Raw genomic sequence first — 18,505 nt, 5'->3', positions numbered from 1 at the left:
GCGGCAGCTTCAGTGTGGAGGCGTGTGCAGGAGACGCAGCCAACAGAAGCTCCATAGTAAGTCTAAAGGTGACATCACAGCTTCCACCGCTGGAGACCGGACTGGAGTGGCTGCAGAACAGGTAAGTACTTTATAGCAATTTATTTATTTAGACTAGATAGATTATGCTTAAATTGTGGCTGAGAATAGGTTTTGACTAAACTTCTACTTTAAGTTTAGCTTAGCAATGTATCATGTTTATGTACATTGTATTGCATATTATGTTCAAAGGCAAAAAAAAATATTTTTATTTTTTGGTCAGTTACTAAATATGGCATTATGAATAGGAATATTTCATATTTACATTTGCTGCCAGCAGATAGAATTTGCAGCTGCTTACTAGGCTATCTCTACCTGCTCTGCCAAAAAAAAATCTATTTAAAGAGGTTAGAAACTTTGGAACCCCCCCCCCCAAAAAAAAAACACTCCTTGCAAGACAAAGGCATAATGAGCTAGTATGCATCACATACTAGCTCATTATGAAATACCTCAGAACGATGTCCGGTGTCCGCACTATGAGTACAAGGCTGACATCTTCCACCGGAGTTACTTCCAGGTTTGCGGCTCCAGCGCTGTGATTGCCACAATGACGTCACTCCCGCGTCACGGCACAAGTCCTGAAGAAACAGCACCAGCGAGCCGTTTCTTCAGTGCCCATGCGCCAAGGACGTCGGCAGCAGCGCATATACTGAATATCTCCTAAACCGTGCAAGTTTAGGATATACTCACGGTACCTACAGGTAAGCCTCGTTATAGGCGTACCTGTAGGTAAAAGTAGTGTAACAGACTTTACAATCACTTTAAGAGCTCAATAACCCAAACGCAAATGAATATAGACAACTGAATAAGTTAGGAGAGTGGCTCATCCACCTCCCTTTCTTCAATTAAAGAGAGAGAGTCTGAAAGCAAATGGCTACTGTTGCGCCTTCTGTTTTGAAGACGTCTACTTTATTCCCTACAGATCCAGTGTTATAGGTACACTCTGTATTGTATTCAATTATATTTGTAAAAATAGACACATATATCATATAAAGTAAAGCTATAGAAAATTCAGCTCAAAAACCTATAAACTTAAAGACTTTTAAAAATCCCCATTATAGCTTCTCTTTAATCACAGACATTTGATTGGTTGCTGTGGGCAATAATCATTATTCTAAAATATCATGAAAGCTCTATGGTGAGTCATTGACCAGGAATAAGCATGTGTACATGAGATACTCAGTGACTCACTATGCAGTAAAGTAAGGAAAGAATAACAGTCCTGGGGCATTTTCTTCAAAGATAAACTCCAGGCAAACAGCTAAACGCACAATTTAAACGCACAATTTAAATACATATATTTTAATGTAGCTCTTTTACCTTCTAAACCAGGGGTCTCAAACTCGCGGCCCGCGGGCCAACTGCGGCCCGCGGGACAATATTTTGCGGCCCCCCGCCTGGAAAAGCACTTAGCCACCTTCCCTCCGGTACTTGAAGAAGATGAAGTCGCCGCTCTGAACGCACTTGGTGCAGGTCAGCCTCCGGCGATGTTACACAGCGGGCAGCGCTCCACCGCCAAGTACAGTACCTCGGCGTCTCACCAGGGGGAGTAAGTGGCGGTGGAGCGCTGCCCGCTGTGTAACACCGCCGGACGCTGACCTGCACCAAGTGCGTTCAGAGCGGCGACTTCATCTTCTTCGATGGGAGGGACACGGAGAGGCAAGTACCAGCCTGTCAGTCACGCTCTCCACGCCTCACTTTTTTTCTTCTCTTTCCCGTTCAGGCGACAGGACGTTCTGCCATTGGAGGCCCTGCATGGGAGGAGGAGACGCAGGGGTTTCTCAATGGGCGTCTCCTTCTCCCTGGCTGTGTTGTGATCCAATCACATCAAAGAGTGTCACAGACAAGGAGTTTTTTTCTTCCTGGCTGTGACTCTCACTGTGATTGGATTGAGGCACATGGAGAAGGAGACGCCCATTGAGAAAATCCGGCGTCTCTTCCTCCTTGATGCTCAGTATTAGCATACAGGGCAAGAAATATACAGGGGGGCACAGCAGAGTGGAGGAGTGCTATTTTTATAAACCAGACAGGTGCGTGCCCACCCTAAAGGTTTTTGTGGAAAACTTGATGCGGCCCAGCCTTACCCAGAATCTACCTCCAGCGGCCCCCAGGTAAATTGAGTTTGAGACCCCTGTTCTAAACAAAGGATTTGTATTCCTGTCCAATTAGTACTGATATTTACACAGCCTTACCACTCAACAATACTAGGTGGTTGCCACCACTTAAGCCGGCCATAGATGTTTCGATTCTCAGCCAGTTCAGCAGGAACCGGGCGAGATTGGAACCATGTATGGGCAGGCTGAATGAACCCAAACCTGATGGATTTTACATTTATTTACATTTATTTATCTCTAGCAATAATCTCTGTGTTCTCCCGGCAGGGACCACTTCCTTCCTCATGATTTCCCTTCTAAGTGTTTTTTTTCCTTTGCCTGAATTTCTCACTTCCCGTTTCTCCTCAGTAAACTTCACACCATCATTCGAGCGGTGTTTAGTCAGCCAGAACAGCTTACTGAACAGCTTACTGAGGAGGAACAGGAAGTGAGAAATTCAGACAAAGAAAACAAAGAAAAAAAACATTTAGAAGGGAAATCGAAGGAAAAGGTAAGTGAACCAACAATGCACTAGCTTAAAGGAACCTATTTAGAAAATAAAAAAAACGAACCTTTACAACCCCTTTAAAGAACACCACGGTAATCTCTCTGTACTCCCAGTGTGTTGTTTAAACAATGAAAGCAGCAGCAGAAATAAAGCCATCCCTCTGCTCACTTACCCTATCAGCATGTTCCTTGTGGCAATTATTATTGGCTCCCAGTGCCACCCCTCCCTCTCCCAGTCTGAATGCCATTGTACAGGGGAGTGCAAAAGGCTGACACAGAGTCAAGTTTAGTTATAATGCTGCTGGTTTTGTAACTTCCCAGAGTTCAACTTTTGGAATACAATGAATTAGTGTTGGCTTTACTCTTACCCACAGTCTTCAATCACAGGTATTTCCAACCCCAAGTCTCCATCTACATCAGCCGTGATTATCCCTACAATGAAAACAGTACAGTTATATAAGAATGGCGTTCACTGTTCCATATCATATACCCCCATTAGCTCCACTTAAAATGATACTCACGGCTTTTGCTGGTTTGCCCTTGACTGTGAGTGATCTCTCCACCATGGTTGCCTGCTTTGCCAAATTTACTCCTCAGCGCCTGTCTGTTTCTCTCTACTTTTTCAGCCAGGGTCAGAGAGACCGAATCCCGTGCTGTGGTGCTCTCTGGCACACCCAGATCACTAGATGAAGGCTGGAGCCGCTCCTGAGGACAGAGTGAAGAGTTGTTCTCTGGGTTTTGACTGTGGTTTGATGAGTTTACTATTTTGCAGCCATTGCTGTGAACATCTGAGGACCCATCTGAGCTGTACGTCCCCCACAGCTCATCACACCCCCAGCTCTCTTGGTGAGCACCAGAATACCTGCCATGCTTAGCGCAGTCCAATAACTCCTCTGTCAGGTAGGTTCGAAGTTGAGGAGACATGAGAGCATCTTCCTTGTCTATTTCTCCACCATCATCTTTCAAAATTCTGGTCTCCTTTTTCTCTTTCATGTTTTTTTCCTTCAGGGCCTTCACCTTGCTTTGTAACACAGAAGTCCTCGCCCCATGTTCTTCTTCATGCTTTACTGGCTTATCCAACTGTTCAGTGTTTCTGGTCCTACCACCTGCAGCTCTGACTTTCCTAGAGGGTTTGAGCACCACACTCGGTTTCTCTTCTACAGCAGGGATACATTGTCTTGGGTTAACCTCCGCTGCCATTTTTGCCACGTTCAAATGTGACCTGAAAATGAAAAGGATTTTTTTTTAAACAAATGACAAATAATTAAATGTTCATTTGAAAGAAGCAATGTAAAGAGGAGGAGTTCTCTGGAGCAATCAACCAAAATTCAGGTTTTGCCTTTTATAGCATAGAGATGGGTAACATCAGGCTCTAAAATCACAGTCTGTATGTGAAAGACACTTTTTTGTGACAGTTATGTATCACTGTACTTTACATGCATTAGCAGCTGGGGGAGTGACTAGAAATGGAGAGGAGGGCTAAGCTGATGACTTGACAAAAAGTCAAAACTAGTATATCAGTAACAGAGTTGTTTGGTCTGTTTAGTCTGCATGTGATGGGGACATTTGTATATTTGAAACAGCTGGTGGAGTAGACAGAACACAACACTGAGTTTGCTTATGGAGGGGAAAGGTTAGTTTTAATGTTTCATGTACACTAGGTGTTTGTTACATAAAATCCAGATGTTTTGGTGCAGGAGAAAGGCACAGCTATACCATCTAGTCCCACTGCTGTAAGCCTGTAAAACTTTGTGAGGCTGAAAACTGTTGCAGCTTGATGGGAATGGATCAGTGGCGACTGGTGCTCAACATTTGGGGGGGCGGCGCAAACAAACTGAAAAATTCTGGGAAAAAAAACATCAATTGCAGCCTCACTGTGTCCATCAATTGCAGCCTCACTGTGCCCATCAATTGCAGCCTCACAGTGTCCATCAAACGCAGCTACTGTGCTCATCAAACACAGCCACTGTGCCATCAATTGCAGCCACCATGCTCATCAAATGCTCCCACTGTGCCAACAAATGCAATGCATGAATCTATCTATTGGTGATAGAGGGGGTGGCTGGAGAGAGGGGGCGGCCCTTATGGACGCACCGCCACTGGAATGGATGGTACACCAAGTGGTACTAATATTTAGGGCAATATTAACACAAGCAGTCTGCTTTCCAGGCATTAGTCCCTGGGCACCTACTGCTCAGTGCATCTGAGTCTCCCATCAACAACAGTATGATGGGATCTAAAAAAATCGAAGCTACACACCCAGCGAGGCCTACACTGTCAGATCATCAGCTATCAAGTAAACACCATCTCATGTCTACAGGTTCATCAACTCTGCCTCAAGGTGGAGTCCAGCAATAGAAAAAAAAGAACATTAGATGTTTTTAATACAGAGGGGTTAGGTGCAGTTGTGTTCTGAACTTGTCAATGGTTGTCTATGTCGTCCGAAGATTTACCCACTCAAGCCAAGAAGCAAACGTGTTGATACAGCAGAGACAGATTGGGCTGAAACAGAAGTGCTTGGCTCAGGAATTTCAGAATGGCAAATCTTGGCAATGAGAGAGCAGAGGTAAGATAAATATATTGTAACGTTTCTCATTTCAATTACAAACCAGAGCTTTTCTCATTTTCTAGGCCAAAGGCTGATGATTACCCAACATCTTTCCACTTGAGCGAATACAATAACATTCAACTTAAAAGAAACCCGTATTGAAGGATATATGAATGCTGCCATTGCTGAGCTCCTCCTAAAATTGTTGATTCTTTGGCTATCTCAGACTTTTGCTCCCATACTTTGAGTCACCGACCTGGAGCAAGCATGCCGTTAGAAGCACAGTGAGGGGAACAGTGAGAGACAGAAGAACAACAAAAATATCCAGAAAAATGCATTTCACAAAAGTTATAAATTGATTTGCATTTTAATGAGTGAAATAAGTATTGGACCCCTTCGCGAAACATGACTTAGTACTTGGTGGCAAAACCTTTGCTGGCAATCACAGAGGTCAGACATTTCTTGTTGTTGGCCACCAGGTTTGCATACATCTCAGGAGGGATTTTGTCCCACTCCTCTTTGCACATCCTCTCCAAGTCATTTTTATTGTTATTCTTTATCTCACTGTTAAAATAAACCTACCATTATAATTATAGACTGATCATTTCTTTGTCAGTGGGCAAACATACAAAATCAGCAGGGGATCAAATACTTTTTTCCCCTCACTGTATACAAGTACAGTAGAGATAAACTTGAGATAAAGACTTGAGATAAAGACTAGAGATAAATTGTAAAAAGTCTTATCAACGTTGTAAAATGTCTTGTTTCTTTGTAGCTACATAATTACATGGGGGCAGCCATATTTTCTCTGCCTATAGTGGTTGTCCTTTACTGTTGCTTATCACAAATCATTAATCATCACCAATCTACAAATCATTATAGCATTACTTTATATCAGGTATTTACACTGATCAGTCATAACACTGACAGGTAAATATCTTGTTATAATGGCATTTGAAAGTGGGTGGAATATATTAGGCAGCAAGTGAACATGTCCCCGAAGGTGATGGGTTGGAAGCAGAAATGCATTAAGCATAAGGATTTGAACAAAATATGAAAAGGGACAAATTGTAATGGCTAAGACAATTGGGTCAGAGAATCTCCTAAACTGCAACTCTGCTGGGATGGTCATGGTCTGCAGTGGTCAGGGCCTACTAAAAGTGGTCCAAGGAAGGAAAACAAGCGAACAGGTGACAGGGTCACGAGTGGCCAAAGCTCATTGATGCACATGGGGAGCAAAGGCTGGCCTGTATAGTCTGATCCAATATAAAAGCTACCTTAGGGCGAATTTCTGAAAAAGTTCATTATGATTCTGATAGAAAGGTGTCAGAACACACAGCATATTGCAGTTTGTTGCATATGGGGCTGCGTATCTGCAGACCAGTCAGGGTGCCCATGCTGACCTTTGTCTACAGCAGTGTTTCTCAAATCCAGTCCTCAGGCCCCCCCCAACAGGTCATGTTTTCAGGATTTCCCTCAGATGAAACGGCTGTGGTAATTGCTAAGGCAGTGAAACTGATCAAATCACCTGTGAAAAATAATGGAAAACCTGAAAACATGACCTGTTGGGGGGGCCTGAGGACTGGATTTGAGAAACACTGGTCTACAGTCACATACGCCTACAATGGACACATGAGCATCAGAACTGGATCATGGAGCAATGGAAGAAGGTGGCCTGGTAAATTGAAGAATGATTTGAGGAACACAAGTTTGAGGTAATGACTTGGCCTTCAAATTCTCCATATCTCAATCCAATCGAGCATCTAAAAACAAGTTTGATTCATGGAGACCCCACCTTGCAATTTACTGTACTTAAAGTGGTTTTAAAACTTCAAGATTTTTTACCTTGACCACTTCAGCCCTGGGAGATTTTACCCCCTTCCTGACCAGAGCACTTTTAACAATTCGGCACTACGCTGCTTTAACTGGCAATTGCGCGGTTGTGCAATGCTGTACCAAAACAAAATTTGCATCCTTTTTTTCCCACAAATAGAGATTTCTTTTGGTGGTATTTGATCACCTCTGTGCTTTTTATTTTTTGCGCTATAAACAAAAAAAGAGTTACAATTTAAAAAAAATGTTTTTATATTTTTTACTTTTTGGTATAATAAATATCCCCCAACTTAAAAAAAAATGTTTACATTTCTTCATCAGTTTAGGCAAATATGTATTTTTCTACATATTTTTGGTTAAAAAAAAATGCAAGCAGCCTATATTGATTGGTTTGCGCAAAAATTATAGTATCTACAAACTACGGGAAAGAATTAAGGCATTTTTATTATTATTTTTTTTACTAGTAATGGTGGTGATCTGAGATTTTTAGCAGTATTGCGACGGACAGATTGGACACTTTTGACATATTTTTAGGACCACCGACATTTATACAGCGATCAGTGCGATAAATATGCACCAATTCCTGTATAAATGTTATTGGCAGGGAAGGGGTTAACACCAGGGGGCGATCAAGGGGTTAAATGTGTGTTCCCTCAGTGTGTTCTAACTGTATGGGGATAGGAATGACTAGAGCAGGGATGTCCAAACTTTTTTCAAAGAGGGCCAGATTTGATGAACTGAACATGCGCCAGGGCCGACCATTTTGCCTGACATTATTTGAACCATTAAAATTCGGTCTAAGCGTGTCCATCCGAGCACTAATACACGGCCCAACAAGAATTCTCTTGCCTTTGTGGCTGTGTGTGGTGAATAGATGAACTCAAGTGTATTATTTGGATACACCATATTTATTGACGTATAACACGCACCTTCACTTTAAGAGGGAAGCTTCAGGAAAAAAAAAACTTAAAATTTTAAATAAAGAACTGTGAAGCAAAACAAGAGTCAGTGTCTATCTGCAGACCCACAATTGCTAGGAATGCGGCGCTCACCATTACTAGGAATGCAGCGCCCACCATTGCCAGGGATGCACCCACCATTGCCAGGGAATTCACCCACCATTGCCAGGGAATTCACCCACCATTGTCAGGGAATTCACCCACCATTGCCGGGAATTCACTCACCATTGCCGGGAATGCAGCCACCATTACCAGGGATTCACTCACCATTGCCGAGAATGCAGCCACCATTGCCAGGAATTTCACCCACCATTGCCAGGAATTTCACCCACCATTGCCAGGAATGCACCCACCATTGCCAGGAATTCACCCGCCAATGCCAGGAATTCACTCACCATTGCCGGGAATGCTGCCACCATTGCCGGGAATGCTGCCACCATTGCCAGGAATGCAGCCACCATTGCCAGGAATTTCACCCACCATTGCCAGGAATGCACCCACCATTGCCAGGGATTCACCCGCCAATGCCAGGAATTCACTCACCATTGCCGGGAATGCTGCCACCATTTCCGGGAATGCAGCCACCATTGCCAGGAATGCAGCCACCATTGCCAGGAATTTCACCCACCATTGCCAGGAATTTCACCCACCATTGCCAGGAATGCAGCCACCATTGCTAGGAATGCAGCGCCCACCATTGCCAGGGATGCACCCACCATTGCCAGGGAATTCACCCACCATTGCCAGGGAATGCTGCCACCATTGCCAGGGAATGCTGCCACCATTGGCGGGGAATTCACTCACCATTGCCAGGGAATTCACTCACCATTGCCAGGGAATTCACTCACCATTGCCGGGAATGCAGCCACCATTGCCAGGAATGCAGCCACCATTGCCAGGAATGCAGCCACCATTGCCAGGAATGCAGCCACCATTGCCAGGGATTCAGCCACCATTGCCGGGAATGCAGCCACCATTGCCGGGAATGCAGCCACCATTGCCGGGAATGCAGCCACCATTGCCGGGAATGCAGCCACCATTGCCAGGGATTCACCCGCCATTGCCAGGAATTCACTCACCATTGCTGGGAATGCAGCCACCATTGCCAGGAATGCACTCACCATTGCCAGGAATGCAGCCACCATTGCCAGGTATTTCACCCACCATTGCCAGGAATTTCTGCCAACATTGCCGGGAATGCAGCCACCATTGCTGGGAATGCTGCCACCATTGCTGGGAATGCTGCCACCATTGCCAGGTATTTCACCCACCATTGCCGGGAATGCAGCCACCATTGCCGGGAATGCAGCCACCATTGCCAGGGATTCACCCGCCATTGCTAGGAATTCACTCACCATTGCTGGGAATGCAGCCACCATTGCCAGGAATGCAGGCACCATTGCCAGGAATGCACCCACCAATGCCAAAAATTCACTCACCATTGCCGGGAATGCTGCCACCATTGCCAGGAATGCAGCCACCATTGCTAGGAATTCACTCACCATTGCCAGGAATGCAGCTACCATTACCATCAGTGCAGCCATGGAGGGCAGGACGAGCACCAAAGACATCTTACAGGAGAATCTCCTGTTTACACAACGGCCTCTTTAAGAGAAAGTCCCGCCTCCTTTGATGGACAGTACAGTCATCCAATGGCAGAGACGGGACTTCCTATTACAGCTGTCGTGTAAACAGGAAATTCTCCTCCTGTGTGCACAGCACTCGTCCCGTCTCCTCCCTCCGAGGCAGCCGGACTATATATCTTTTGTGGCCCCGGCGCTGGGAGATCGCCGGGGGCCACAAAAGAAATATGTGTTTAAACAACCAGGCGGGCCGTTCAAAACCAGACCGCGGCCCGCGGGCCGGATTTTGGACATGCCTGGACTAGAGGTTAGAGACATATCGTTGTTCCTACTTAGTAGGAACAAACGACATATCTCCTCTCCTCTGACAGAACAGGGATTTGTTTACACACACAAATCTCCTTGCTGGATCTTGTGTGGGCGTGCGCCCTATGGCGGCTCTTAAAGGGAACCCTGTACCCCTACGGTATTTTGCGCAAGGGTGACATTCTGCCCCTGTAAAAAGACGTAAGCTGGTCAGGAACCGGTTCATGCATTCCCTGTATTAAGGTAAAAAATGTTTAGGCATCGATTTTGGCCCCACCTATACTAACCTGAGCCCTCATTCGATCCAGCGCAGTGGATGTCTTCTCTCCCCTCATTTCCGAGTCTCGCTGGCTTTGCTGGGGCTCTCGCCGCCCCAGGTAAATCAAAAGCCAGTCATGAGTTCCACTGTCTGCATCAAAAGACACAGCAATGGGGCTTGAGAGTGAGCATGCATGAGTGCCCCCATGGGAAGCGCCTTCTCGTGGGGGCACTGGACAAAGAGGAGGAGCCAGGAGCATCGGCGGGGGACCCAAGAAGAGCAGGTAAGTATAGAGATGTTTATTTTTTTAAATTCCTTTAAATCACTTTAAGAAGCCTATGCCTTGACAGGTTATGGTTGGTGATCATAATGTTATTGCTGATACAGCGCAGACAATTTACCCAGTGGATCACTTTTCAAAGGTTGTATGTCGCCTCTTCGCTATTGGTCTTAACCCCTACAAACCTGCATGCGATTGCAGAGAGTTTGTGCAGCCCCATTCAGTTGGATGGGTCATGTTAGGAAGGCAGTAGTGCCCACCAAACACAACAGGGGGATCATTTCTGCCTGTGTATTTTGGTTTCACTATTAGTACCACTTTGAAGCTAGGTGTGATAGCAATGGTTGTAAAGGGAATAGGTACGTCAGCCAAAAGTTCCCAGTGATGGAGGCCAGGAGGTGAGGCACTTGTGGGTTTCAACATATCAGATTCCACTCATACCGCAGAATTTATAGTACAGTACTGGGTTAAGTTAGCATTTAAGATTCTTTTACATTAAGAAAACATTGTGTGATCCATTTCTCTTATGTCAGCAGATTTCTCATTATCACAATATACAGTGGATGTCAAATATGCGGAATGTGGATGGTTGGAGCACTACTGCAGGAAGTCACATAGCCAAATTCACAATCTGCGGAATGCCAAAAGTATACATCAACTCTGACAGAAGGAGAAAACATAATACATCTGGGGTGCTCTGACACTGAACAGGGATTCATTTTGATTTTCACTGTGGAAGCCCAGGGACGGCTATGCCGACAATGTCCAAAAGTATATTTGTTTTCAGTTTACAGCCATTTAGCAGCTTTGGAATGGTGAAGCTGTTAAAAGGAGCATCATAGCAATCAAAGCATTCCTAATGCCGCGTACACACGACCAGACTTTTCAACATCAAAAGTCTGACGGAATGATTCCGGCAGACTATTCGATCGTGTGTGGGCTGCAGCGGACTTTTGATTTGCAAAAGTCTGACAGACTTTAGAAATGGAACATGTTTCAAATTTTTCCGAAAGAACTCTGCCAGACCCAGTTCCTACAGAGAAATCCTCTCGTGTGTATGCTAGTCCGACGGACAAAAACCGATGAGAGGGCAGCTTTTGGCTACTGGCTATGAACTTCCTTATTCTAGTCCGGTCGTACGTCATCACATTCGAATCCGTCGGACTTTGGTGTGATTGTGTGTGGCCAAGTCCGTTCATTCGGAAAGTCCGTCAGAACTGTCAGAACTCCGTCGAAAGTCTGTCGGACCTAAGTCCGGTCGTGTGTACGCGGCATTAGCCCTTGTACACACGGTCGGACATTCCGACGGAAAATGTCCGATCGGGCGTGTTGTCGGATAATCCGACCGTGTGTGGGCTCCATCGGACTGGTTCCGTTGGAATATCCGACCGACAAAGTTTTAGAGCTGGGCTATAAAATTTTCCGACAACATGGTCCGATGGGACTTTGTCCTATCGTTTGTAGAGAATTCTGATCGGACAAAGTGCCACGCATGCTCAGATCAAATTCCTAGACCAAAGCTATTGGCTACTAGCCTGAACGTAGTCCCGTCGTAACGAAATAACGTCACCACGTTCTGAACGATTGGATTTTCCGACAACTTTTTCCGACCGTGTGTATGCAACACAAGTTTCGGACAAAATCCGACGGATTTTGTTGTCAAAATGTCCAACCGTGTGTACATGGGCTTAGAAACATGCAGGCCCTTGGTCAACTGGAAGGGTTGTTTGTTCATGGGAGCATTTGTCCTTCAAGTGACTGGACTACAGGAGAAGAGCTGGAAATCAATGAAATGAATGTTTGAGTTTTTCAGCAAGGGGCTGTTTAGGCCTCTGGAGGATTGGCTGTTAGTAGGGCCCTGGATGGAGGTAGAAAGTCACTAACAGGTCACAGATAAAAGGTGGTCATTAGCCATCATGTTTACACTGTGTTTGTATGTTATCACGCCTGCAGGATCTTGGGCCCCCTTTTGGTCAGGGACAACCCTTGAAGCAATATACAGCTACTGTAAAGCTCGTTAAGACACACAGATGTCAGTAATAAAAGTGGGTTATTTTAAAGAGCCCTGGGCTAAACAAAGACCTTTGTATGGTTTATAGTGGCAGAGAAGCTCCTAGTATGCAACTGGGCTGATCTCTTAAATCATTGAAAAACTTGCTGTTGGCAGGGCACCCTGTGACTTACTTTGTCCACGCTACACCCCTCCAGGGCTCTGTTCCTCCATCAGAGGTGGAGATCAAACCCTACGCAAACTTGTGTTAGTTCTTACATATGATTGATGACATCACATGATAGTGTCCGGGAGTCTGATCACTGAATGTAACAGCTTTAGCACCGAATTATGGGAGGAGGAATGTTATATGCCGCCTTCGCCATGTTTTTGCACTTTGTTCACTCTTAGATGATTCAAGCAAGGCAGACTGTAGGCCTTATATTTGTATGTTTCAGTCTACCTCTTTACCTTTGTAAAACACTGTTAATTAAAAACTATTGAAACAGAATTATGGGAGGAGGTCACATGCTCCCCCATATCCAAATAAAAACATTATTTTGTGAGAGTTCAAAAGGAGTAGTGAGGGTGTATAGCACAGGTATATACTGTACAGGTAAATGTGGTTTGGGGGGGGGGGGGGTGGCGGGGGGTGAGTCTACGAAGAGACCAGGAGGGAAGGAATTCAATAAATTGTTAATGACACTTTTTTTTGGTATTATTCCTCTTTAAAATGGCCTGCACCGCCCATTCAAATAACGTTATTGAGATGCGCAACAGATTCAAGTAGTTCCTAATAGCGTCACTTTTAAAAAAAAAGGGCGATATTAATGCACCAAATAAAAAAATAATTACCTCCAGTTTGTAGATAACAAAACTGGAGGCAATTAAGACCAAGTATAAAGCGGCATACAGAGACAGGCAGAGTACCTATCGCTGTACACAGGGATGGCACAGATACAACACCCTACGTGTGAACGTCATGAAGCTCCGCCTGGTGCTAATATCTAAATACTGTAAAATATACACCCAGTAGCAAGTGTTAGTCACTATAACAAAAATGACTACAATAATAGTCCGTGATTTAAAGTGTCCAAATATAGGCCATAATGGCTTCAAATGCAATTAAATAGGAATTGGGGTCCTCCAAATCTTTCACCACACTGTGTGCATATAGTCTTCCACTCCCCTTTAGACATGCACTCACCAAATGAAGATGCCTTGCACTCTCATGCTTGGCATACAAACATCCACCCATATAGGGTTACATCATCTAACGATACTCAATCATGAGTACGTGTCATGTCGTCGCCATATGAAATAAAATTAAGTGCTCGGATAGTGTAATAACGTTTAAGATAAAGTTATTAAAATATAATGTAAATCTTCAAATATTGCACTCACATGTAATCAAACAAATAAAAGCACATAGTAACAACTTGCCACAGCAAGACCTGGCGTATGGTGGTCACAGCGGACCCATTGTGTGTGTTCTGTATTTCACCCACACTGAATCATCAGACTCGGAGCATCACTTCCGGTTTAGCATCAATTGTCACAGCTGGTTGCCGTACAGCCACGTTTCGACGCATTTCGTCATCATGACTTACTCATGGGATTGGCTGTAAGGCACTACAACGTTCCCTTTATAGTATAACATCTATTACTGGCAGAAGTACTTTTACGGTGCATGCGCCCACTGCGTGTCATCCCAAACCACAATAAAACCAGCTCTTACTCTGTTTACATTCACATTGCGGGATACAAAATCAGTTTAGGTCAGCATATTATTACAAAAACCACATCACCCTCCATAGCCAGCTTTGCAATTGCCTACAACGGGATGGGTAAAGTGCCCACATAACAAACTTTAAATGAAGCACATGTTATGATACGTTAGTAGTTAGTTAGTAGTATCACCGATTAGTTGAATGAGTCATTCAACTAATCGGTGTGCATAGATAATAATCCCTTCAATAATATTAGTGGGACCCAAAAATGAGTCAATACCTAAATTTATCATCCCCCTTCCTGAATTAAATTACAAAAAACTATTAGAGCAAATTAGAAAATGAAAAATTATTAATAAAAGAATTGAGAGCCAGCTTAATATTCAAACCTCTAGCTTTGATGAAAAGATCCACCTAATTTCTCTTTGTGATAAATCACGTACACGATTAGAGCCCCTCCATGATGGAAAGACACAATCTATTCCACAAAACTGTAATAGCGTTGGGTCCTGGTTATGCTTTTCCTTAAAGTGCAGAGATACGCTATGATGTTTGAATCCTTTTCTTATATTTGCTAGATGTTCAGCAATGCGTATCATGAGCAGTCTTTTAGTTCACCCCACAAAGTATAACCCGCATGGGCATCATAGCAAATAGACCACTTGTGAAGTGTTACATGTAATGAACTCATCTATAGAGATTGAGAATGACTTTTTATGTTTAAGTGGATCATTTTGTGTTTAATGCTGCTATTCACTATAGTTTAGAGTCCCCCTATGTTTCCCTGTCCACTACCCACACAAATCTCCAGGTTGGTGCCTGGGTTTAGATACATAGGGGTGCCAGTAAGAATAAATGTCAGCCCCACGCATCCCTACAGAGCATCACGTTTTGACTGCGGGTGGTTGTGGGTCTGAGAACAGCTGCAATTCCCAAATCCCCAACCACCTGCTACAGTGTGAACCTAGCCTAATAGTATCATCTGGGGAAAGAGTTGTTGCACTTTTTTTTATGTGCAGCCCAAGGCTCCTTTCACACGGACGATCCGTTCAGGTCCGCCTGTCAGTTTTTCAGGCAGACCTGAACGGATGCTCCATAGAGCTCTATGGAGCATCGGATGTCAGTGGTGACATGTCCGCTGACATCCAAGCCGCTCCGATCCAAAAAAGTGTGATGGAGGAAAAAGCGCTCCCCCCGCTTGGGAGAACACAATATCCCCACTGAAAGAACTCCCCCATCAACACGGATTTTCTTGATGGGTGAAAGGAAGGATTTACATAACCTTTCTTAATAATCTATGGCCTGCTTTAGACCCGCTATATGAATTCCCCTGCATGTCACTTGGTTCTAATTTGGCAAAGTGATAGAGTGTCTTCAAAACAGATATAAATCTAAACTGTGTGATATTTAGTTTGCTAAAGGACTGTATATCAAACTATTACATTTTTGTATGAAATACTTGTTTTAACTTTTTCATCATTTGCTCCATCTCAATTCTGCCGATATCTCCTGGACCTGGTAGGTTAACTGGATCCTGTCTAAATTGGCCCTAGCATGTGTATGTATGAATGTGAGTTAGGGACCTTAGATTGTAATATCCTAGAGGGCAAGGACTGATTTTAATGTACAATGTAAAGCTAAAGCGCAGCGTAACTGACAACGCTATATACCTGAAATAAATTAAATAAATATTTTGTAGCCACCTCTTGTCTGCATGCATGTGCTCCAGCAATGGCTGCATGTTTGTTGAATTGTCCACTTGTAGCAGGGGCGGATCCGGGGGGGGGCAACAGGGCAATTGCCCCCCCCCCAAATATCACACCGACATGTTTGTCACAGTCATTTGCAGGCTGCAGCGCTGCCCGAGTCTCTCTCTCATCATCCGATCAGCGGCACAGAGAGAGACTCTAGAGATTAATTATGCGGCGCTGGGACCAGGAGGAGTCTGGAGGTGGGTGGAGCTGGGGCGCTGGCATGGCAACCCTGCACTCGTTGCTAGCGCCTGGGCCGCCTGGCGTCTAGCAACGAGTGATGTCTTGGAGTCAGTCACGGAGCCGACGTGATGACGAGGCATGCAGTGCTGGACCTATAACACCACGCAGCGCAAAGCAGTGAGTAATTTCCGGGTCCCCTCCGCCCTCTGAGCAGTGTGTGAGGGGAGGGGCGGTGGCGCGAAGGGCTTGGGATGGAGTTTGCCCGCCCGCACGCTGGAAGGAGTGCATGTCTGAACGAAAGAGGAGAGTGGGCGTGCTGTCAGGGCTTGGTGGGGGAAAAATGGGGGCTGTGACTGAACTCTGTCTCTGAGCTGCTATATAGAAGGGTGTAAGCACCATTCAAGTGGAAATGTGTGCCGATTTGCACAACTGAGGCAGTTTTCAGGCATTTACTGCCTCCCCAGTGTGAAAGGTGACCTGGCAAGTGATAATCCGCAGTGTGGCAGGTGACATGGCAAGTGACAATCCGCAAGGTGTGGCAGGTGACGTGGCAAGCGACAATCCCCAAGGTGTGGCAGGTGACGTGGCAGGTGACGTGACAAGCGACAATCCGCAAGGTGTGGCAGGTGACGTGACAAGCGACAATCCGCAAGGTGTGGCAGGTGACGTGGTAAGCGACAATCCGCAAGGTGTGGCAGGTGACGTGGCAAGTGACAATCCGCAAGGTGTGGCAGGTGACGTGGCAAGTGACAATCCGCAAGGTGTGGCAGGTGACGTGGCAAGTGACAATCCGCAAGGTGTGGCAGGCGACGTCGCAAGTGACAAGCCACATCTGGTGGCAGGCGACGGTGGCAAGTGACACCCTCAGGGCTCCCACTGATTCTGGATTATGGTGAGTTGAACCATTTAATTTTATGTAATAATATAAATAATGCACTTCAATCATCCTGACACCATATCAACCATGGCGCCGTGATGATTGAAGCGACAGCGCCAGCCATTTTCCCGATAAATTGCCCGCAAAAAAAAAATATTTTCTGGCAGCGCCCCTCCCGAAACTAGACTCTGGATCCGCCCCTGACTTGTAGTCTCCATCGCAAGTCTGTGTGACAGGCGGACAACACATGAGGACACTTAGGAGATAAGGACAGAGCATTGATTCCCAAAACAGGAAGTGTTTGAGCAAGGACATGTATGGCAGGATCATAGGTAAATTTAATTAAAAGTTGAATTTTTTTAAGTTGACTGTTGAAATGACAATAACATGTTCAAACTTATGTGGACTTTAGTGACTGAGTTTACAAATACATTAAGGTTCCTGGGAATAAATGGGCAGTATACTGCCCCCTCGCCACCACTTTAACATGCTGTGGGCACGCACCGCTTCTATGTTTTTTTTTTTTTAAACCTTCTATATGTTTATATCTACTATATGCAAGAATTGCTTCCTGAAAGTGTTATGGTTTTGCTGAAATTCCATTGAAATTGCGTTGTGAGCTGTAAAAATACTTCAGTCTTAAAGAACTAGACTTTGGAAGCTGTGCCCAAAAAAGGCAGGCAGAGGGCAAAGGACTAAGCACCAGTATGGCCTGTGCCCTCTCTGCAGCTGATTTTCTTCCTCATTACTTACATTACAATGTCTTGTTTTGCACTGTATCTCTGTGTGGAGGTGGCCATCTTGGTAGAGGCAGGGCTTGGTTTCCATATGTCAGAGCCTCCAGCAAGGAGAATGATGGGGCAGCACAGTAGTGACATCACCAAATCTCACTCCAAATCTCCTGAGTCTGACAGTCAGTGGTTTTCTGAGACTGGAAAGTTGTTTCAAGTTATCCATTACGTTTAAAAGGTCGAGAAAGGTTTTTAAGGAAGGTACCATAATTAGTATGTGGCATATCCACATTTATTGACAGGTCCTTAGATTCCACACTGCAGAAATCATCAAAAATATGCAGAAATTCTTACTTTTCTGATCCACTTACTTGTCCCAGGTCACTGATTCAAACTATTGATGTCAATTGGGCAGCATAAGAAGTCAGGCCACTAGCATTTTCATGAGGTAATCCTGAATGCTAATCTCCACACGGCTTGTGATATAGTCTGTGCAGCACTTGGCCCTGCCCAGTCATTGTTGAACTGATCCATAAAGCCGGAGATCCTGGTCAGCTGATCTTAACAAGGTCTTTACCTGTCAAGTGCTGACCAGAAGTAACAAAGGGTGTACTCAAACTGAGCAAAGTTACCCCCCCCCCCTCCATGATCTACACTCACATTGTACTTGAAAGGAAGTGTTCCCGGGCACACTTTCATCATCACCTCTGCTAACCAGACCGCAATGTTTCCTGCTTGCATGATTAGTGATCTATGGAGAGTTCTGTGCTCAAGCATAATTTTCACTCACACTGAAA

General features: G+C 44.9%; 1 protein-coding gene across 4 annotated transcripts in view; it reads right to left on the bottom strand.

Annotated features, from left to right (window-relative positions):
* Positions 1-18,505, bottom strand: part of KIAA1614 (KIAA1614 ortholog) — a 137,721-nt gene that overhangs the window by 41,626 nt on the left and 77,590 nt on the right. For all 4 annotated transcript variants that reach the window (XM_077453101.1, XM_077453103.1, XM_077453100.1 and 1 more), the window contains 2 exons: positions 3,200-3,900; positions 3,047-3,110 (listed from right to left, as the gene is read on the bottom strand). In XM_077453101.1, coding sequence (XP_077309227.1) covers positions 3,047-3,110; positions 3,200-3,878 — 743 coding nt within the window. In that variant the 5' untranslated portion in view covers positions 3,879-3,900. The remainder of the gene's footprint in view (positions 1-3,046; positions 3,111-3,199; positions 3,901-18,505) is intronic.

Source organism: Lithobates pipiens, unplaced genomic scaffold (genome assembly GCF_037356315.1).
Source record: "Lithobates pipiens isolate NorthernLeopardFrog02 unplaced genomic scaffold, aLitPip1_a1.2 Scaffold_23, whole genome shotgun sequence".
Lineage (NCBI taxonomy): Eukaryota > Metazoa > Chordata > Amphibia > Anura > Ranidae > Lithobates > Lithobates pipiens.
Note: the sequence above shows the minus strand (reverse complement) of the source record. Positions and strands in the feature narration are given on the sequence as shown.